The sequence below is a fragment of the Pan paniscus genome, chromosome 1 (genome assembly GCF_029289425.2).
Source record: "Pan paniscus chromosome 1, NHGRI_mPanPan1-v2.0_pri, whole genome shotgun sequence".
Lineage (NCBI taxonomy): Eukaryota > Metazoa > Chordata > Mammalia > Primates > Hominidae > Pan > Pan paniscus.
Genome location: NC_073249.2, coordinates 142,107,774 through 142,131,529, shown reverse-complemented (window position 1 = coordinate 142,131,529; position 23,756 = coordinate 142,107,774). Strand labels below are relative to the sequence as shown.

Here is a 23,756-nt window from a genome sequence, read left to right as displayed (position 1 = left end):
ACACCATTCTGAATATGACACTCTGCTGCAGGGTACTAAAAATTGTTCTTTCCTCAAAATAAAACCTTTAAAGATCCCTTAGTAGCTATTTGGGGACTGGAATTCAATTTCAGTTCTCCACCCTTTGGCCAGCTATAGATTCAAAATGCTTACATAAAACATTGAGAGTATGTACTTCATGGCAAATTTGATTTTTCTTCTGCAATAGAAATTTATGCTGTAGTTACCACAAACTATATTTTTACTCAGAAAATACACAAAGCAATAATGCACCTCAACAAGAGAGAACAGATCTTTTAAAATTTTATTTTATAGGTAGCTTCGATAAAAGCTTCAGATAGACCCACATACTATACAGAGTTTGTGAAATCTACACTTTCAAATCATAATATTCTCTATTTTAGGCTATTATATTTAGAAGCATGACATCTCAAATCCTTTTATTACAAGTAGTTCTTGCACATAAATGTTATATCACAATAGCAAAAAAATGTAAACTTCTTTTGCAAACTACATAAATACTATAATATCTGCCTTGAAGTTTTTCTCATTTTAAATCAGAATACACTCTAAATGTTTTACATAGAAAACTCTGGTTGGTAGCCTGTGTGTATGAAACATCATTTTTTCTTTCTTAACGACTTGTCTTTCATGTTGCCTACTTAGGTCTCTGAAGGAGAAAAATTCAAAATAGAACCCAGATCAAAATTCAGTTCACATGCAAGCCAGGTACCAGAAGGATGCCGTTAACCTTGGGAAAAATAAGAGATGGGAAATTATTCTACATGCTAAATCCAACATGCCACCAGTTGGTATGGAGGTAACTGAAGATAAGGACTGGGGTCAAGCTCATATTTCATTCTATATGGAAGGGATTCAGCCTGCTCTTCAATACAGCTTTTACTCTGATGTATAAAAACATCTGTTCTCAAATGAACACCTCTTTCTCTTTTCTTGTACAGCACAACAGATCATTGCTACAGCTCTAGTCCTAGACTGGAAAGTCTAGGTGGCCCGTGAATTGATTTCACCTTCGTTGTCCTTCGAGTCTTTAAATGCAAAGTGAAGTTGTTTAAATATACACATGCGTTCCCTGACATTCTCTAGTCTTTTTTTTTTTTTTTTTCTTTGAGACAGAGTCTCGCTCTGTCACCCAGACTAGAGTGCAGTGCTGCGATCTTGGCTCACTCTGCAACCTCCACCTCCCGGGTTCAAGTGATTCTTATGCCTCAGCTTCCCAAGTACCTGGTATTACAGGCATGTGCCACCATGCCTGGCTAGTTTTTTGTATTTTTAGTAAAGATGCAATTTCACCACATTGCCCAGGCTGGTCTCATACTCCTGGCCTCAAGTGATCCACCTGCCTCAGCCTCCCAAAGTGCTGGGATTACAGGCATGAGCCAGCGTGCCTGACCTCTCTCCTTGATTCTTAACACTGTTCTTTGGTCCTCTTATTCCTCTGTCCTTTTGCTGGGTTTTCTCTACCTGCTCCTTAAACGTTGGTGTTCTCTTGGCTTCTTTTGCTCTTACTAGGCAAGATTATCAGCTGGATGTTCCATAGGCACTTCAAACCTCACATTCTCTTCTCCTTGTTTTCTGCATAAACCCTTTACTAGCTCTCCACTGTTTTTCACCATCATGAGGGAAAATGAGAACTAATGTGGGCTGGTGGGAGGCAGTCTGGGGCGGTAACCCCGTATCTGAAATACTCCAGGGATCCATGTTTCTTTCAATAGTCAGACTAAGCATTCCCCAATCCAATCCCCAGATATCTTTGAACAAAATCAATAAAAATCAGTAAAAACAGGAATATATATATATACACACACACACACACACACACACATGCATATACACACACATGCATGGAGGACCATACTAAGGCCTTTTTCAGGTCAAAAAGGGTTTTCACATTGACCTTCTTTACTTTTAAGTAAGTATTTTTCCTCAGAATGTTCCTTCAGTTAAAAATCAGGTTTAATCTGGAGCTCTTACTGATTTTTCTTTGATTCCTACTAAATACCTAGCTACTGGCCATGGTTTCTTTGAGGAAAAAAATACCATTGCTGAAGCATTTCTAAACATTTTTAATGCATGCAGAAAGAACTACATAGACTCTCCAAGCAGCTATATAAGGTGGCTCAAGTAACATTATGATTTATTTTGGTCTAAGCCCTTTTATAACGTCCTTTTAAAATACAAAGAGAATGGCTACGAAATGGTGCCAGAACCCAGAAGGCCCAGCCGGACTGACAGGAGCTCTGAGCAGTTCATAGGACAAGCAGGGACCCGCCGAACCTCTCCCGTTTCTGTGCTTTCTCTAAATGCACCAGGTCCTCTCTTTACTGCCCATGCTTTTAAACTATGAAAAAAATTTTTTAAAGAAATCTAGCAGTGATTAATGGAGACCTCAAATAACACTGTACATGGGCTTTGTTAGAGACAGGTAATCATTCTTAACAGTTCTTTTCCCAGAGGAGGCCTGGGTGGGCCGAGAGGCATCCAGAGTTTAGGAAGTGCTTTTATTGCAGACTGCACCTTGGCTAATACTATCCTCTATGTACTGGCTGCCTGTGTCACTCCTGCTGAGGACTGTGGAGGGGATGCGAGAGGGACGCCTCTCTGGGTTCTCCTGAGAGAAGCAGCAGATCATCTTCTTCATGGTGCCATACATGTCCTCGTCCTTGTAGGAGTAGATGATGGGGTTCATGACGGAGTTGAGCAGTGCCAGCAGCAGGAACCACCTTTTCACGTGCTGCACGCCACACTGCCTGCAGTTCAGGCCGTCGAGGAGCAGAACCACCAGGCCCGGGGTCCAGCATACCACAAACGCCCCTGCAAGGAGAGAAGAGGAAGCAACAGACGCTCAGACCTTAGGGGACTTATTCAGGTTTTCTTCTCTCCCAGCCTTTAGCCAGTGGCATCAAGGGGCCCTCATGATTTGTTTTGACAACTGCAAGGCAAACTTCCACCTACCATCTGAGCATTTGAGACCTACGCTTGGTACAGGCAAATAGGTGGGAACCTCCTTGACTATCAGTCACATTTCATTTCACTTTCTTTTCTGCTTACCCAGGTCTTGTGATTAGGAGAGACTCACATTTACATTCTGCTTAGGAGGCAGTGCACATGCATGATCTCCGTTAGTTCTCTGAACCACACTGGGAGGCTGTTGCACTCATTATCCACATTGGACAGATAAGAAAACCAAGGCCCAATTCTAGGGGGGAGATGAGAGGAGAACTCTCTGACTCCAGGGCTCCCATACTTCACCCTACATTCTGCTGTTACAGAAATCAGATTTTCTAAATGTGCTCTTGAAAATAAGACACAATGAGTCTACGGCATTCTTCTAGTAGTTTAACCAAATCACCTGCTCATAAATTTCATTCTTCATAAATTCATGTGGATGCTTAGTAAGCACTATATTCTTTTTGACATATTCACGGGCCATCTGCATAATCATCTGCTCTACATTTAGATTTTTTGGTCAGAAATAAATCTTTCATGATGAGATAGTTAAAAATCTACTTTTCAGACTCTGCAATTGAATATGAACCGTAGTCTCTTCTGAGTCTCTAGCCACAGGATCATACTTACCTTATGTCTAAATTTCATGATATTTTTCTCCCATTAAGACATGGGTCCGCTATTTCCCTACTATTATCATAACCTCAGATAGCAATAACGACTCATCTTTATACAGCACTTACTATAAGCGAGGCACTGGTGCAAATGCTTTCCTTGATTAACTCACAGGACCACACTATGACATTGGCATTATTATTATCCCCAGGAAACCGAGGCACAAGAGAAGTTAAGTAACTTGCCTATGATCAAATAACTCTTAAGAGACACGATTTTGAACAGAGGCCATCTTTCTCCACAGGCTGTGCCCTGGGCCACTATATGACCCGCCTCTGTAGTATGATGTGGTTGCTTTCGGCGAATGTCCTTGTCATTTCTAAATGCACTTGCTTGTCCACTCATAAATATTCATCTGAAGCTAACAATGTGCCAGGAGCTGTACTAGACAGTGAGTGAGGTGAAGGCCACGCACTCAGGGAGCTAAAATACTAACAGAGAAGACGACAAACAAGCAAGTCTATAGATGATATCACCAACTACTCTACTTGTTAGAATTAGTTCTGCATAGTATTTCTCTTGTTGCTTTATCTTACTTCTAAGAGATATAATACCAAGCAGGGAAAGACAAGGATTATAAAGAGGCAGTGTAAGGCAGGGAAGAGCCACGAACTTTGGGGTCAGACATGTATGCACAGCTCAACCTATGAGTGACCCGAATTATGGGAATTACTTCACTTTTCTTAGCCTCCATTCCCTCCTTTATACAATAAAGTTAATAAACCCAACTATGTGAGGTGGTAGTTGTGAGGATCAGAGGTCATGGAAAGTGGTACCCAACACTGTGGTGGGTTCACTGAGCAGCAGTTATCATGAGGTGCTCTGTTTCCACAAAAAATATCTATATGTTTAGTAGCTAGCAGGGGGGTTGAATTCCTTATTTCATAATTACAGTTCAGCAGTGGTTCCCTTTTTTCTCCACCTCGTATTACTATTTTCGGTCTGGCTGATATATGTGAATAAAGAACTGGACTTGGAGATAAGAGATCAGAGATTTGGGTTCTAATTCTTCACTTACTGTACAACTCTGGGAGACCCATGTCATCACGCTGGGCTCAGCTTCCTCAGCTGTCAACTGAGGACTGACTTTAGGCTAGGTCTGAGTTTTTCTAGTGGTGGGTCAGAACTTGTTAGTGGGTGTGCAATCAATGTGACAAATTCAGACTGGTTTTTTGTTTTATTCAGACTGGTTTGAAACAAGTGAAAGAATTGGATGGGCAGCCAAGTTTGGAACTACCAACTTGAGAATTCATATTAGTAAGTTTTTAGCCATACCACCCAATAATTGTGTCTGAGAAACAAACAAGTCAAATTTGTTTGAGTTTTATGGAGAGTTAAAAGCCACAGTTTCACAGAATTCAGCAGTTTCCTACTTGGAAAAGAGTTCAGAAGCCGCTTAGCCTGATCTTTCATTCACAGGAAAAAGGCCTTCCCTTTGTACATCTCAGGACAATCCAGGCAAAGGAAATGCCCTGGTCAAGGGAGGCTCTTCACCTGCTGAACAATGGTTTCTTCTCTTAAATAACTTCAGTTAGGCTGGGCGTGGTGGCTCACACCTATAATTCCAGCACTTTGGGAGGCTGAGGTGGGTGGATCACCCAGGTCAGGAGTTCGAGACCAGCCTGGCCAACATGGTGAAACCCTGTCTCTACTAAAATGCAAAAAATTAGCTGGGCATGGTGGCAGGCACCTGTAGTCCCAGCTGCTTGGAAGACTGAGGCAGGAGGATTGTTTGAACCCAGGAAGCGGAAGTTGCAGTGAACCGAGATTGTGCCACTGCACTCCAGCCTGGGCAACAGAGCAAGACTCCATCTCCAAAAAAGTAAAAAGCAAAAAAATATATAAATACCTTCATTTACTTGAAAAGAAGGCTTGCATCCAAACTCTGCCTGTTGTACTCTTCCATTTGTTTTGTGTGATCCTCTGCAATAGCCCAGGAAAAGTCTGTGCTTTCTCTATGTGATGCCCTTCAGGTTTTTGAAGATAGTTAACGCTTTCTGTCTTTCTTTAGCCTTCTCTCCAGGAGACACATATTGAATTTTATCTACTAGTTCCCAGATGCGTACCTCTGGACTCATTCATATTTGTTAATGCTGAGAATTTTTTTTTTAAAGTAATCTGGGCATCACACAAACTCTTCTTTGAACCCTGCTGGTTCCCAGCAGTCATAGTCTGAGCATTGAGGCTAAATACTCAAAAGACATTCCTTTTAGTTTTTTTCTTCTGGATTTATGCAGATTGGTAGGCAACTAAGTGATAAATATTTTCCGGGATCTATCTCTCTCTCTCTCACACACACACACACACACACACACACCCCTCACTTTTAAGAATTAGTCCAGTTACCTGTTTGAATGTTCCTGACATCTCCACATTCTCTATGAATTCTCCAAGACTACAGAGCCCAGGGTGTGGAGGTGCATGGGGAGGTCTTATGTTTAACTGCTAACATAGAGCAAACCCCGCCAAAGAACAAACTGTTAGATAAACTGTGCATCTCTTCTGAGATGTGTTTGGAGAGAGATCTTGGCCTCCAGGTGGAGGAGGCTTGGAACAGCTGTGTTTCCCAGGGTCACTGCCGGGGAGCATCTGCTTAAGGCAACATCTCTGAAGCACCTGTTCTCTAGTTTAGCCACCTAGTATGTTTGTGCTGTTCTGTCGAAGAACGTTTGCCTTTTGTTGTTCATTGGAAACAGCATAAAGATGAGATCAGCAGATTTTTATTTCTCTTCTGACACCACAGCCAGCCAATCAGCCAATATTTTTGTTGGATTCCTTTGGATTCCTTCCCTCCTTCCATCTCTCCCTCCCTTTCTTCCTTTCCTGGCCAAAAAAAAAAAAAAAAAAATCTTTCCTTTAACAACCAAAGAATGATGTAATTGTGATATATGTAGCTTTATGGTCAGACATGACATACTACGGAGGGGCCCTTGAAGTCCAGAGGTACCCTCCTACTCCTCCTTCACTCTCTTCAGTAGTAAGATGCTTTACGGGCCACAGCTGAGCAGCCTAGCATAAAGTCAGGAACATGGCTCTGGTGCCAGGCTGCCTGGGTTCCAATCCTGGCTCTTCCACTGATCGGCTGTGTGCCTTTGACCACATCACCTAACTTTTCTGTGCTGTAGTTACCTCAGGCTTAAAATGAGGGCAGTATTAGTACCATTCCCAAGGGTTTTTATAAAAATTAAATGGATTAATTCATATACAATGATTAAAACAGCATCTGACACAAAATCATTGCTCAATAAAAAGCTTATAAGGTTTTAATTGAATGAATTATTTTATGTAATTCAATGAAAAGGGAAACTATATAGGAATTATCGTATTATGACAAAAAGCATCAATGTGGAGACTTACTTGGAGTGTTGGGTCACATGATTAATTCAAAACAGAGTTTTGTGCTGGGGAGAAAACTTTCATGACAAAAAAATCACGTCATTAAAGAACAAAAAAATCACATTAAAAATTCACATCTAATAATATGAGAGTGGGGTTTTAGGAAAACATTGGCAATTTATTTTTATCCTTTTTTGAGTGTGTGTGCGATGCACGCATGCAAGGGGGGTGTATTATATTATTCAAACAAAACTACAAAAAATATAGTGAACTTTAAAAAATAATGCTTAAAAGAATAAAAAAATAAGAATACCTGTCTACTTACCACCCAACTTAAAGAACTTAAAGAAACTTAAAAGAACACTATCGTATCTTTAGAGCCTCCTGGGTGCCCACCCCAGGAGCCCTCTCTCCTGTTGAGATAAACGTATCATACATTTTGGGCTAATCATCTTCTTGCTTTTTCTCATGGTTTTCCAATATATGGATGTAATGTTAGACATCATATTGTTTAGGTTGATCTGTTTTTTAACTGTACCATGATTTGCACTGATTTTAGTTATCAATATATTGGAATTCACTTATAGCATCTTATTTTGTTCTTTGTTTCATTTTTTTCTATGTTTCGCTTTTTTCCCCCTCTCTTTTTTTGTATTGAGATCTTTTATTTTTTCATTTCCTTTGGTTTCATTTTCCCCCTTCCACTGGTTTGGAAGTTGTAGACTCTATTAAATCTTGACTTACATGTTTAACAAAGTATAAAGTTGGCCAGTGTTTGTCCTTCCTTCCCTTCAGCATAAGGACCTTGGAACACTCCCACCTGGATTTTTTAGAATTATACAATTTCATATAGAAAGGACTCTTCACATCAAAGTTGGTAGCTATAGCTTTTGATGTCTGGCTTGTTTAGTTTTTCTCTCTTGACAACACAGTAACCCTCTCTTGAGAATAGCAGAGAGAATAAAAATGTTACTGTTATGGGAAATACAGATCACTGGAGCTGGGTGGGGCCTTAAAGATTACCAGTGTTTTTCAAACTTTTGACCAAGCCAAATGAAAAAGAAAGGAACTTTTAAAATAATGCATATTCTCTGGTCCCACATCAGACCCAATAGTCAGAATCTCGGGTGGGACACAGAAATCTGCAGGACTAAAAAGTTCCCTGGGTGATCATGATGCACAGCCAGTTTTGTAACCTATTTCTCCATGCTGACCCAAAATGGTTTAATCAAGCTGACTCCATAAGCAAAATTATAGATGCCATATAGACTTAGCAAAAAGCCATGGAAAAGAGAGAGGGAGCACAGTTTTTACAAATGAGAAAATAAGCATCTCTAGAGATGAATATCTTCAATTTGCATTTGGGAAAATGTTTGAGCACATATGCAAAAATAAATATACAAAGAGTGGCAGCAAAAGTAGTCTACAGGCAAGGCATCCACAGTCCTCCTCTGCTGCTCTTTGGCTCGCTGTGCCAGGAATGCCTTCTCACCTCCTAATCTGAGGTCTGCTTTTCTTTCTAAGCTTAGTGCATACTCTGCCTTCTCCACTGGAGCTCTCCCATCTCTTCCACCACAGTGTCCATTTCCTCCTCTCAACTCCTGTAGCACTTTCTACCTATAGCATTCACGTGGCACTGGGCACATTACCTGCTTAATTCCTCTCTAGCATTTCCTGAGAACTCTGGGTCAGGCAGTGTGCTCAGGGCTTTACATGCACTTCCCCTGTAAAACTCACAGCCTTACAAAGTTGCTACTTTTATTATTATCCTAGACTAACATACAATAAATTTGAAGTTTAGAGTAGCTCAACAGTTTGTCCTAGGTGCACAAGCCAAAAAATAGAAGTTATCATTTGAACTCAGGCCTGACTTCCCCATGCAAACTCTTGAGCATTGAGCTATACTAGAGGTAGTTTTTAATACATAAGTCTTGTGTCTCAGGTGTGTTCTAAGCTCCCTAAGCATGTATGCTGTGCCTCATGTGTTTGTATTCTTAGAACTAAGTATCTAGCCCACACTCAGTAGCACAGGAGATGAGCCAGGTGAATGTGACTGAAATTTATTAATCACTTCAGGGATTGACAGGGACAGAACCTGGACCTGACGACTCTAACTCCTGTCAATGAGGGTCTCAGTCGAAGTGACACTCAGTTGAGCTGGTGCTGAAGGGCAAGAATGACTGTGCACAGGTGAGAAACAGCGTGAAGCATCTGGGTAATTCCAAGTGGTTCAGGATGGTTTTAACCCAGGAAGATGATTGAGGAAGTAAGGTAAAGTCTGAGAGGTGAACACAGGGCTAGATTGAGAAGGGCCCTGTGTGCAATAATCAAGAGTTTGGATTTATTACAGATCAGACACTAATAAGCCTTTTTCAACCAGGAGTTCATGCAGAAAATTAAGTCTGAATGCCCTTAGGCACCCATTGTATGTAATGAACTAACTTCTCTTCTAAGCATCTAGAATGGTGTGAGTTATGTACCACCCTTGAAAAGATTAAGAAAATCTTTCTATGTTCCATGGTTCATAAAGGAACCCCATTGAGAATGGCTAGATCAAAGTTTTTCCAGACACAGTAGCAATTCAGTGGGTTGTGAAATCAATTTAGTGAGTTGCAACCAGCAATTTTTAAAAAAAAATGAAATAGAAACAGAAAACATCAGAGTGCATCAAGTAATAGTAAGGGCATGTTTCATAAAACTTGTTTCAATTACACAGAAAAATAAGTGTGTGAACTGGGCTGTGATACAAAATGTACACTATTTCTTACTGTGGGTACTGCTTTTTTTTTTTTTTTTTTAAAGTTTGAAATCCACTTCAATAGATCAGTGGTTTTCAAACCACTTTTTTTTTTTTTTTTTAAGTAGAGGAATACTTTTCCCAAAGGAAATATCTCATTAAACTTCAAAATCAGAGCTGCTCTGACTAAAGAAAGAGACGGAGGAGAGGGGGTGTTGACTAAAGCCCTATGTAGCAGAATGGGCTCTCATCTTCATACTCCAAACACCCTCTCCCCATACACGTCCACACACTGAGGCCCCTCTGAGGGACTCTTGGCAACTCTACTGACCACTACTTTAAAAATACTGTTATTGAATGGTAGTTCTTCGAAGATTTTTAATCAGGGATGTGAACAAATCTTATATTTTAGAGTAAATTTTTATCTAAGTGCTCAGGACGGACTAGAGGTATTTGTGGAACTAGAAGTCAACTCCAATCTGCATCAAAATCATCTGGGCTGCCTGCTTAATATTCTGATTTCTTAAAACCTAGTCCTGCCAAATGAGAAAGTGAGGAAGGTGTGATCTAGGCATCTCCATGTTAGCCATCTCCCTGGGGAATGCTTTTGCATGGTAAAATTTGAGTACTGCTGGCCTGCGAAGGGAGATTCATCTGAAGACTAGCTAAAATCCAGGTGAAACTATCAGGATCTGAAACAAGCAGTGGTTGTGGAGATGGTCAGAGAAGCTGTAAGGGGGAAGGAAATGTGAGACCTGATGAATATTTGGATCTAGGAAGCGAGGGGAGGAAAGACTCCAGGGTGAGTGGGTAGCATGTGGCTATGATAACTAAGCAGGGAGACAGGAGGGACAGATTTAAGAGGAGACAGTGTTCAGTTTTAGGCATCAGGCACTTAGAGTGTCTGTGGCTTCTCCAGTTGGAGATGTGTAGAAGGCAGCCAGGAGCATGGGTCAGAACTCTGAGAGCTCCAAATTGAAATGCTGATTTGGGAGTCATCAGCAGTAGGTGGTAACTGAGGCAAATGTCCTTCTATTAATAAATATTTACTAAGCAATTACCTACCATGTGCTAGTGAATGCCTTTATGATGACTCAGTTTGTATAACAAACCTATTTCCTTCTGTGGCCAAGTGACAGGTCAGTTATATTGATAAGAAGCAATTTTTTTTATTTTAATGATGTTCTACATTCCTTCAGTACCTGTTTAAGAGACTCACTAATAGTTCAATTAGACTATAAATAAGCTTTCCTCTAGTAATTAAATAAACTAGTTTGAGAGTTGTACTCAAAAATCAATAACGTGAGTTCAATGTTAATTTTTAAAGTTAAGTGAATAGCATGCTGGAATATTCAATTACAGCACTGAGATGATATCTTAATGACTGCAATTTAAGGTAATCAGAAACATCAAATTAAGGAATGTCTAACACTTTGGAAGGTACAATTATATTGGTGACAAGCGAAGTAAAAGATCTTGCAAAGTACCTAGTCAACATTATTGTTTACATACTCGATAACAACCCCCACACCCAAATTTGGAAGTTTACAAAATACCTCAAATAGTACCTTGGTGAATACCTCATCTCCACATTATAGGAAATAAGAAGGGAGAACACCCTCCCATCTGGAGAAGCACCCTTCACTGGAACATATTTAAGATGGTTCAGCATTCCTGGGGTTTTGGTGATGGATAAGGTCTCAGTTTACACAAGGCCTGTTCAACATTCAAACTTTTATATTCCTTCTATTTAGACTTGCAGACATATTTCCATCTGTTTAAAAATTCACACATGCAATTAATCAAAGAATGTTGACATATGAGTGGCACACAAATAAAACATCCATAATGATAAAAACAATCATGTAGAATACTCTCACTTTGCCACATGGACTACTAATTTCATCACAAGGGAGGATATATTTTAAATCTGTTCACTGTCTTAATCTTTGTTTTTAGTCCAGGAAAAAGCAGCAGGGCACAAGCAATAATACTAACCTAGTAAGCCGCAGGGCCATCTGATTTACTAAAATAGAAAATTATAACTCTACATAAAAGTCAGGTTTGTGGACCTCAACCTAGGGAGGCATTCTTCTTATTTGAAAAGGAATTTTTAAAGTAGAATTTCAAAGTAAGCATCTACTTTTGGTTAGAAGCATTATAATGTGTAAGTCACACATTAACAGAATATTTAAGTGAAAATGCTCTTAAGACATTAAAGAATTTGTTTAACAATTTAAAAATTAACACTTTCAGATGTGGTATGCAGTCAAATTCATATTCATTTAGCATTTCAGAAGTCCAATAACTCAGAAAATAGATTGTCACCGATGTGAAAGGAATGAAAATATACACCTTTAGTAAATCTGATTTATATTTTTACTGTAGAAAAAAGGACACCAAGATGCTTCAAATAGATGATGAGCAGTTAAACATTCCATAAATAATTCATTTAACACTATTGTTACTAGTGTTGGGTATTTTGACTCTAACAACTGGTTTTAGATACTTGTTTTAAACTTGTGGCCAGCTTTCCAGCTTTGAAAAACTGAAAATCTTGATACCAAGGGCAATAAAAGATAAAATTTAAAGCAGAGGCATACCAGCTAGAACCACTGCCTAGACCTAATTCTAGTGTTTAACTACAGGCAACAGCTGGAAGTTATAAACCATGTAAGAAAACACCATCTCCACCTCCAGATTCCACTTTAAGTGTTATGTGTACTAAACAGCAATGCCTCAATACTTCACTAGCTATTATATCAAGGGCTCTGTGGCAGCTAAGAAAAGGTGTGAGATCAGCTGTGTGTACTGACAAGAGTAGCAGCTATTTGCCTGGTATAATCTTAAAGAATGACAGATCCCAACTAACCTTCCCAAGGATTGGACATTCTTCCTGCTGAAGTCACTCCTTTGGATTCAGAAGTCCTCTGTTGCAACTTACCTAGAAATGCTAACATATTAGGCTGTGGGCATGTAATATTTAATCACATAAACTGTCATGAGCACAGAACAGTGCCCTGGGGGAATGTATAAGAGATATCTCTAATGGGGTTGAAACATTTTGAAAGGACTAAAGCATTGGGCATTGCACAAGAAACTTGACCTACCTAGGACACAAGATTCTGGACATAACAGATGGCATAAAATATCATTTTGAGCTCAGAGGAAAGGAGTATGAATGAAGTGGCAGGCACTGGGGTAGCGGTTGAAACCATGCTGCCTTACAGAGAGATGGGCCTGGAAGAACTATAGCATGGTACAGTTCAGGAATGACATGGTCCTGACACAGGCTACCACTTTCCATCCTCCACTCATGGTTAAGAAACCATGACACTATTTGTTTCTGGGCTCAGATATGACCTAGAATCTCTTGCAGCACAATGCTCCAAGCAGTCTCTGGCAATCAAATAGAATCAGCCTTGAAATGAAACCTACTTATCCCCATTATAGTAAAATGAGCATAGGCTTGAAATCAAGCAGACCCTGAGTTGAAATCCTGGTTATGACTAAGGGCAAATCAGATCACCTTCCTGGGCCTCCATTTCTTAGCTATGGAAGGAGCATGATGATATGACCCAACAGGATTTTTGTGAAAATTGAATGAGATAATATGTGGAAAGTGTCCAACACAGAAAGCACTCAGAAAATATTAGTTGTGACTACCCAGATAGTGTTGGTTACTTCCTCTGCTGTCCTTCTTAGGCAACTTATAAGCAGATCTGGGAGAGTATTTCAGTTGCTGCTGTGTGCCCACATGTGTGTGTGCACACAATTTCTCACACTCTGCCCTGTTTCTGTATCCATCTGGCTGTCCTGCTAGACTGACACCCTCAGGGGAGATCTCTTTTGTGCCTTATTCAACTTAGATTACCCAGTGCTTAGCCAAATGCTATACACCTAGTGGTGTTTAATAAATGTTTGCTGAATGAAGGAGCAAGGAGTCTTGATTCAAGTTCAGATCCTGGACTAGAGTGTGAGTTTTAAAAGGCCATTCTATTTCTCTGCTCCCAGTATCTCCATCTATATGTCACTGGGATTGGATGAGAATGCCCTGTAAGGGTCCTGTCTGCTGTTACATTTGATGGTTGTGGGGTTCTCTCATAGCTTCCTTTAGTCACAGCCAACACGCAGTGCTAGGAACTGAGGAGAAAGACAAACATGGATGCTCTGCATTGTGCAATGTGAGAGAATCTCGTGGTAAAATTTAAGACGCATGTCACCTGACTCCAGCAAAAACTGGGATCTTGATGGAGTACAGGAATGCTCTCAGATATTCAATATCTAACATGCAATGGGCATTTGTTAAGTGTCAGGCACTGTGGCTCATCACTGGGAATAGCAAGATAAGGAGACAGAGGAGTAAATGATTCCAGACAAGATATACCCAAGATGATGTAAGGGCACGCTGCCTAACTGTCTTCACAAGGGCTGAATTTAATGTTCTCTGCAAGGCCACCATGTTCTGTGTTTTTAAATGGACAGGAATGTTAAGAATCTCTCTGGTTGGGCATTATAGGAGGTGATGCAAAGGGGCTCACTGAACATCCGCTCCTTCTCCAGGTCTCCAGTACTGTACTTTATCTCTCTGATCTTCTATTCTAGTCACAAATCCATGATTGCTACACTATGTTTATAAGCTCCCTCTGTTTAAAAATGCACCTCTGTTTAAAAATGTTGCCAGGTTTGATGATGACGCTGAGGTTCCTATCTCAAACAGAGAAAGGCCCAGGAGGCCGGGCCTACTATCCTGCCTTGGTCATCAGTATGGTGCGCAAACCCTGAGGATCTCAATCCCTGCTTACTGTGGGTACTCAGAAAATCTGATAATGAATAAAAGAACAAATGTATAAACAATATTCCAAAGTTACAGAGCAATCACACTAAGTAGTAATAGAACCCTTCAGGCTATTTAAGTGATGTGAAAACCAGTATAAAAACTCCATATGGACATGACTTTCCTGAGCGTAAGGTCTTGCTGGGTGTGCACTAGAGAATATAATGATAATGGTGCTTTGCGGAGTTCTGCAATGTGAAGAAACGTCACTACATCACTACTCTAGAGCTCGAGTTATTTTACATATATTTTTGAATTATGTATAATAGCAACATATAATATATACATATTATATGTATATATATACATATTATATGTATATATATACATATTATATGTATATATATACATATAATATGTATATATATACATATTATATGTATATATATACATATTATATGTATATATATACATATTATATGTATATATATACATATATAGTGCTCAACAGCTATATCTTAAAAAAAGAATAAATCTGATTTTTACAGATAGTCTGAAGAATTTCACTCATTTCATCATGCTAGTATTTGTCATTTTTGATGAAATCATATCAGAAAAATTCAACAAGAACTTTAAGCTTTTAGGTCACAAATACTCTGGGAATACTATAGGTTTTCAAGATTATTTTTCCTTTCTAGCTGACATTTTCTTTGAATGGTTGACAGAACTTATTTTTTTTAATCTTAAATTTAGTAAACCATAAAATCTTTAAGTCTTTACATTTAGTAAACTCAGCTATATCTAGGAATTTTATAATGCAGCTAACACCCCTGAAAATCATGATTCATCCAAACAGTGACATACTATACAGCTATTGAAAATAATAATATTGATATGAAAGATGTTTCTTATATATTGTTTTTAACCAAAAAAAAAAAAACGGGTTACAAAACACTATGCATAGTATGATTCCATTCTGACTACATTAATTCACTAAATAAATTGATTGATAAATTAAGCAGGCATCTGTGCATATGTGTGCTTAAAAAAGATCCTGAAACAAATATCCCAAAATCCTAGCACATATAATCTATAGGCAACATGATTCAAATGATTTTTACCTCTTCCTTACATCTTTTATTGTTCTCTTAATTTTTTGCCATAAGCATGTCTTTCTTTTAAGTAATACATCTTCACTAAAACTACTCCTGTTGCCATTTTGGGAACAAATACCTTTGCATGCACTAGATTTCTATGGCAAGAAACACTATAAGATTGATACAAGTTAAGAAACTCTAAAGTCATGACTGACTTTCCCAATTAATCTTTTAATGGCAGTTTCACTTAATTTTATCTACAGTTTACTAAATAGAAAAATGCACCGCAATGCATTTTGTATGAGGGAGTCATTCAACGGTAAAACCACAACATAATCTTTGAAGTGGAACCAATAAAAATCAATTGTGTACAATGTGTGCCTTGTTATTGCAGTATTAATTTAAAATTTGTTCTATTAGTTGTATATTAAATCACAAAAAGCACAGGGAAACATATTGTACTATACACTGAGCCAAAAGTCACAAATGATCATTTTCCCCTTCTCTCCAAGAGCACGACTCTGGCTGGTCCCCATTGGAAAACGGGCTGGGGGAGATGGAAGTCACTAAAGATTATGTATTATGGGGGTAGGGGTTGTTAAATTCTTTCATTTATTATCAGAGGATGAAGGTCAATGACTCCATCTTCCAGATAACCAAAGCTTAAAAACCTTTAAAATAGAAGCATACCCTCCCTTCCTTGAGAAGTGGAGCCTACTGCTCACACCTCTGTCTTTTCTTGACCAACTGTCACCACCATGAGCATGTTACCCCCAGAGTGGGTGATATGACTGGAGAGCTGCCCTTCACTTGTGCCCTCATGATGCAGCCATACCCGTGGTCCCTGTGCCCCTAACAGGCACTGCTGACCATTCAGTTTGCTAATTTACAGTTGACTTAGAAAGCAGATGACCGCATCTGGTAAGAACTGCAACTAAATAAAGTCAACAGAGCTCTGAAGAATGACATCATGAATAAAGCACATTGAAAGGCTTTGAGACAACTATTTGTGTTCAGAGGACATTTTCTACCATGGGTGTAGGTGCTAAAAGATTGTTTTATAGATTAAATAAGTCCAGGGACACCAAGAACACACAATTCATATCCACATGGGCTAATTTTAAGAATTCATTCTTTCTCATGAAAGATGGACAATACTCCACCATTGTGACTACTGAAAATCAAACAAACAAAAAACAGCTAAACCAAAAGAAGAAGAGGGGGTGGAGGGGAGGAGGGAGAAATAATTATTTAGCAAGTATTTATAGCTCAGTTACAAAGTTTCATCTGAGATCTGGACACTGCCAGGAAAACACATTCATCTCTCTCTCTCTCTCTTTTTTTTCTATTGCAGGCCCTCACTAAAAGCAGGCTAAGTGAGTGATGGACACACACACAGATGTAGAGATATGCTGCTGTGAGTGTACCCTGATAATTCTTAAATAGTCAGCTTCTCCAATACTGCATTTTGCTTTTTTATGCTTTTTGCTGCCAGGAGGGGAAAAAATTCAAATGGCAATCATTTATAGTTTTAAATTGGCAGCAGTCTGATTCAGAGCAGCATTCAAATTCTATTGAAATATCTTCCACTTGTGACTTCTGATCATATCTAACTTTTCCCTAAGCTTGTTAGAATTGGTATTTATTCTAATTTTCTTCAAAGTGATGTAATATAACACTGTCTTTGTTTTCTAAAGGCTTTTTAAAAGTTTACTTTGTAATATACAAAGCAATGTTAGTAAGAGCACAGTGCTCAATCCCAAGAATATGGCAATAATTACTTTTTACCCTTTGAACTGGCAGGCCATAAGGCCAGAGGTGCGAGCATGGACTTGTTTTCTTCCTCTCCTTGTTCCTAAGCTCCTTGGCTGTCCCATGGCCACCCCCTCCAGGCCTCGTTTCTCACATGTTCTTCTTTATACACTTTTCTTCATTTTCTCTTTTTCCTCAGGAATTCTGCTTCTTGCAGAATTTCCTCAGATATTCTGTAAATATTCTATTTGTGATAGCAACCTCTCTTAATTTAGTAACCCCTTTGAACTTCAAGAGCACTCCATTGATTCCATTGTTCAGATTATGGGTACGACATTGCTGTCCAAGGACTTCATGCATCATCCAACAAGTATTTATTAAGCCCCCACCAGGAGCCAACGTTAGTGCTAATACTCAGGACACAGGTAAACAAGATGGACATGAGCTCTTCCCTAGCACCTGACTTCCTCAGCTCCTTTTCATAGTTTAGGTCTCAGCTCCAAGGGGATATCTTTGGAGAGGTTTTTCTTTGTGCCATGTAAATTAATACCCAGCCCAGCCATTCCCTAAAATATTATTCTGCTTGATTTCCTTGTATCCCTCTCTGCAATTTTTTTTTTTTTTTTTTTTTTTTGCTTATTGGTTGATTGGTGGATGGATTGATTTGCTTTTTGTCATTACCCTAGTTGGAAAGTAAACTTGAAAGTGGGAACTTTGCCCATTTAATTCATCTAGAGGTAACTTCCATGTATAAGGTGCTGTCTAGTTCCCCTCTAGAGATTCTGATTCCAAGAGTCTGGAATGGGGCCCAAGAATTTGAATGTCTACCAAATTCTCTGAGGGACTCCCATGCTCAGGTGAAAGTGGGAGGTGCTGGAGTTTATACAAACCCAGATCTCTAACTCATCTGCCAATCCAAAAGTTTGATGACCATATCTGCTTCCATCCCACTGTGGGATCCTTCTGCTAGGAAGGAAAAGATCTTCAACTGTGATACACTCTGGAGGCTCTTGGGAAATGTCACTTGGTAATAATGAATGGCATGGGCCTATAGGAACTTACAAAAGATCACGTCAGTCAGGCTCATGCTCAAGGAAAAAAAAACGGTAAGGCACAATTTGGTTAATAATGTACTATAATGACGAAAATATGCATCCAGAAAAAGAAAAAGAAACACTCTTTGGAAATGTTTTCTTAATCTGCACTGAGCAAACTTTCAAAGTTTGACAGAAGGAATATGAGGGAATGGGAGTAGAGTAAGGAGGAAAGCAGAAAGCGGACAAGTAAGGCAGAGGACATAAATAGAACATGTATAAGAGACAGCAAGGGAAGGAAAGCAAGGACAGACAGGGCAAGCAGTACAGGGCGATGCCATTAAGGTATCCCATAAAAACCCGAAGAGAGAAGAAAGGCTGCTCTTTGAGTTAAGCCCTCAACCAAAGTCACCATACAGAGATATTGTAGTCCCACACCTGTAAAACCTTTACTGAAATCTGACTGAAGGCAATGACATCTCAGAAGAAAGAATGTCACCGGAGCCAGGGATGTCTAGAAGGACCCTATGCAATTCCCAGGGAGAAAAGTTCTTGGTCAAGGTCAACCTGTTCTCGTAGCTAGTTCTGCTAGTTCTCTCTTGTTCTGATTCTCTTCAAAAGGCAACCTGTTTGTAACTGGACTTGCCAAGTATTGAGTATCTGAACTCCTTGGTAATTATACTTCCTCTGTCCAAATAAACACGCCCCCATTCTAGTTAATTAGATACATAAACAGACTACCCAGAGACAGGGCAAGCCAAAGGGAGGAAGGAAAGAGGCAAATTAGCTGGGACTTCCATCCCTCATTCATATTCTTCCTCCTGCCACTGTTAATGCCTAGTGACCTCCTCCTCATTCTTTGAAAGCCAGCTCACTTGTCACCTGTGTGCAAATCTTTCCCCAGTCACTCTCCTCTAGATTGAGTCCAACGTTTCCCATTCCACAGCACACTCTTACACACTTATTGTCAAATCAGATACCATCAGTGGATTATCCATCTGGCCAGCTAGACTGAGAGCACCTCAAGGGCAGAAACACTGCCATTTTCAGCTTGGATTTTAGACACCTGATCAGACCAGATGCTTAGTAGGTGTTCAACTTTGAGAGAGGCAGCAAAGGAAAGCTGAAATGTCAGAGAGGAAACACAGAGGTAATGGAATGGAAAATTAAATGTGCCCCCTGCCAGGATTTCATGTAGAATGGCTCACTCCATTCTACTGTTTTCAGACGGAACATTTCTCAAGCAATCAACCCTGATCACTTTTACCTTATCCCTGGGCAAATGCGAGGCTACAGCACCACAGGAGACCCACTTTATGGATTTACTCAATAGCCAATTCTGTTCCCAAGCTTTGCAAGCTGATTGTTTGGAATTCAAAAGACACTATCATGAGCACACTGATACATGTGGCTCATAGGGCACTTAGGAAAGCCTATTTCACCTATATATAGTTGATTACTTTATAGGCAATTCCAGACTTAGAACAATTTAATTTGTAGTTTAAAAAAAAATTCTTGGCCAGTTAAACCTTTTTTACCCTTGCTAATGTTTAGAAGAAGTTCCAAAAGTCTCCTCTCAAACAGTGAACCTCACCTTGTGTGAGACCCTGCCAGTTCCTGCAAGGAGTAGAACTGGTCTGTCTTTGGTTTTTTGGTTATTTCTTCAAGACCCCTCAGTCCTTCCCACCAATCCTGATATCTCTTACACCTCCGTATTTGAAAATAAGCTGGCCTGGTGCAGTGGCTCACACCGTAGTCCTAGCTACTTAGGAGGCTGAGGTGAGAGGATGGCTTGAGCCCAGGAGTTTGAAGCTGTAAGGAGCTATGATTGTGCCACTGCATTCCCACGTGGGTGACATAGCAGGACTCCATCTCTAAAAACATAAAATAAGCTAAATTAAATCTTAAAACATATAACTACCCTCTTTACATTGCATTATATATATATCATCATATATCATATATGATATATCATATAACAATTTACAAAATATTTATTGTTGTTTACACATTTTGACTTACTCATCTCATTTGACTACTAAAATAGTACAAGTAACTTTTTAAATAGAGGATTCTTTCAAACTATGACATAATGTGGTTTCAATATATCTGATGTACCCAAATGTGGAAACCCATGGCCTGTAAGAAGAGCCTCACACTCTTCTGTTCTAGGTTATAATAAAACGTTCAAAATTAGAGGAGAACCCCTAGCTGCCCAGCCACCTGTGATAACAGTTTCTATGGGTGAACTGTATCATATATATATATATAATATACATATACATATGCACATACATACACATACTTTAAAGATACAGGCTTGCTTTATGTTATATATAGGTAATTCAGAGTCAATAAAATAGAATATTGGTAAAAACTCCCATTAGAGAAATGTTGAACATTCCAGACTCTTGGGTGGAAACCCAGTTCCCTATTAAGACATTGCTCCTACTGAAAATTTGACTGAACTGAGTTTCTATCATTTTCTTCTGGAAAGCATGCAGCAAGCTCAAATACAAGGACCACCTGCGCTAACAGTGCTGTACTGCCGATCCACCATGATCCCCCACGAAAGGGCAGTCACAGTTACAATCTGTGTTGTCAGCCATAAACAGGCCCCCTCCCCATCTAGGAACACCGATATAAAATTCTAATGTGCATTTTCTTGTTTCTTCCTACAATCATCAACTCATTTATGAATCTCTGTAATAAGTGTCGGGAAGTCAAGATGGTTTGAAAGACAATACCTTTCCTCCAAGTGTTTGCCCTCTAGTAAGTCAAAATGGGCACATACATAGAAATAACTGTCATAGGCAGTAAATGACACAGATTGTATAAATGGAATAGGCGAATTTGTCAGGAACTTAGAGAAGATATCACAGGTTGAGGTAATTGAAGACGACATGATAAAGAAGATAGGGTGTAGGGGCAGGGTCATGAAGGAGTTGCAGGAATTGAACTATTAGGGAAAAGGAGTATTCTCAATTTGTCCCTCTACCCCTCTGGCCAAATATGTAACATATAAATACACCAAACACCTTCGAGATCAGGCACCATCCCTTGGTGCTGTAGTAACAACAAGCTGGGTCACCTTCCAGTGCATGTTTCACCCAAAGAAACTGTTATCACAGGTGGCTGGGCAGCTAGGGGTTCTCCTCTAATTTTGAACGTTTTATTATAACTTAGAACAGAAGAGTGTGAGGCTCTTCTTACAGGCCATGGGTTTCCACATTTGGGTACATCAGATATATTGAAACCACATTATGTCATAGTTTGAAAGAATCCTCTATTTAAAAAGTTACTTGTACTATTTTAGTAGTCAAATGAGATGAGTAAGTCAAAATGTGTAAACAACAATAAATATTTTGTAAATTGTTAATCAGTGAAGAAACTTCTAAACCACATAAATATAAAGGCTAAGAAAGATTAACGCTTAAATGGTTCTTTCTTTGAATTAGAGATCGTCTGCTTTGGTTCAGGATACAGGAGAAATCAAACACCCTAAGTTCAGTAATGGGAACGTGGTATACCATCTCTCTTAAACTGTGGAACTAAAGACATCATGACACTCAAATAACAAAAAGCTCATATTCATGTCCTTTAGACTTTCCCGCTGCCCCCTAGGAAAAACATTAAAACTTCCTGTTTCAAAATATTCCTTTTTATTTTCCTGAAACAAATGTGTTTATTATTGTAAACAATGACTCATTTGGCATTTTTACCTAATGATATAGACACACTGAAAGATTTACTAGTTAGGTAAACTTGGGTAATACTCCCTAAGCCTTGTTTCCTCATCTGTAAAACAGAGACAATAAATCCCCCTCCTGGGATTGGTAAGGACTGAGAGAGAGAATGGATATAAGCCCTCTAGCATTGGGTCACCATCATGATCATTAGCTTGCTTTATTACTCCAGGAAAGGCCTCGTGGGGTCTGACATTTGAAAACCTAGAACAGCATCGGTCAGAGGGGCAAATGGCACAGTGTTTTAGCAGCGTGGCTTCTAGAGCCAGACTGCTGGATTCAAATCCCAAATCTATCACTTCCTTATAGGTAACCTTAGGCAAGGTGTATTTAACCTGTTAGCCCACCTGTACCTCATTACCTTATCTGTCACACGGGGATAATAAGAACACTCAGCTGCAGGGGTGGCTGTAAGGGCTAAATGGCTTATGATACCTAAAGTGTCCAGAACAGTGCTTGGCGCAGAGTAAGCCTCTATCTGTCAGCCATTCTTGCTGTTGACACTGCTCTCCAGCTTTAAAGATGGTCAAACTCAAACTCAAGAGTCTGGGAAGAGCTGGAAAAAATGCTTAGACACGAGAGCTAAGTGAGATGCAGAAACTAGCTATTCTTTTCTAACTAATTCTGGAGGGGTGTTGACTTTTCAAAAAATAAATTTAGTCATTTAGAACAAAGCTGTCCAGATGGAGTTAAGTGAAAAAGACCTGCGTGGTAGAAGTAGTGTGCTGAGACTGAGCCATGCAGCGTATCTCTATTAAAGCCCAGCCATGCTGCAAATATTTTTTAAAAATTTTCATGTCCACTTTCTCAACTAGATCATATAGGTATCAGGGATTGGGACTATATATTGGTACCATTTACTTTCATACTTCCAGTGTGTAGCACAGTGCCTGCCATAAGGCAGGCATTTAATCAATATTTATTAACGAGTAAATGATCAAATGAGTGCATAAATGAACAATCTGAAGATACAGGTAGCTATTTCCCCAAGTGCAAGAAGACCTTTAAATACTATTAAGAGTAGAATTTGACCCTTAGGTAACCAGGTTGGAGACGACAGCAAATGAGAAGATAGATGAGCAGAAGTGATGTTACTATACCCGGAAAATTAATTTTACAGTTCCTATGGGTCCATTTTACTGAACAGAGGTTTTATTATGAATCACCTTGTTTGCTTGGCAATTCTAGTTAGTCCAGTCAGAGCAAATGTATTTCATGGGGCCTTTGGCAAGACTGCTTTCCTTTTCTTTGTATGTGTGTACAAGATGATTCATAACACATACCCATGCAATTGAAGTATTTAATGTTTGTGCCTAGCTAAAATGAGATCAGGTCATCAGCCCATTCTTATACAAAGTCTTAGCAATAAATCTCATAAACTTTTTTTTGGTAGAATCGCAGACTCTGAGACTTGCAAGAATTCTTACAGGGTGCCTATCTATCCTCCCACTCTATGAAGGAATCCCCTAAATGGCACTACACACAAGGGTCATCAACATCTACCAAACACTTCCCACAAGGACTTCACCTCACTGCACCAGGCTGCCAGGTCCACTGGAGAGGAGCTCCGATTTTTAGAAAAGTCTTCTGACAATGAGTTAAAATATTCTTTCTGTAACTTCTACTTGGTCC

The 23,756-nt window shown here is 39.4% G+C and overlaps 1 protein-coding gene across 1 annotated transcript in view; it reads right to left on the bottom strand.

Annotated features, from left to right (window-relative positions):
- Positions 1 to 290: 290 nt before the first annotated feature.
- The window catches only part of LPAR3 (lysophosphatidic acid receptor 3), an 81,637-nt gene continuing 58,171 nt past the window's right edge, over positions 291 to 23,756 (bottom strand). The window contains exon 3 of the mRNA XM_014345861.2: positions 291 to 2,835. Within this exon, the coding sequence (XP_014201347.2) occupies positions 2,510 to 2,835 (326 nt within the window). The 3' untranslated portion in view covers positions 291 to 2,509. The remainder of the gene's footprint in view (positions 2,836 to 23,756) is intronic.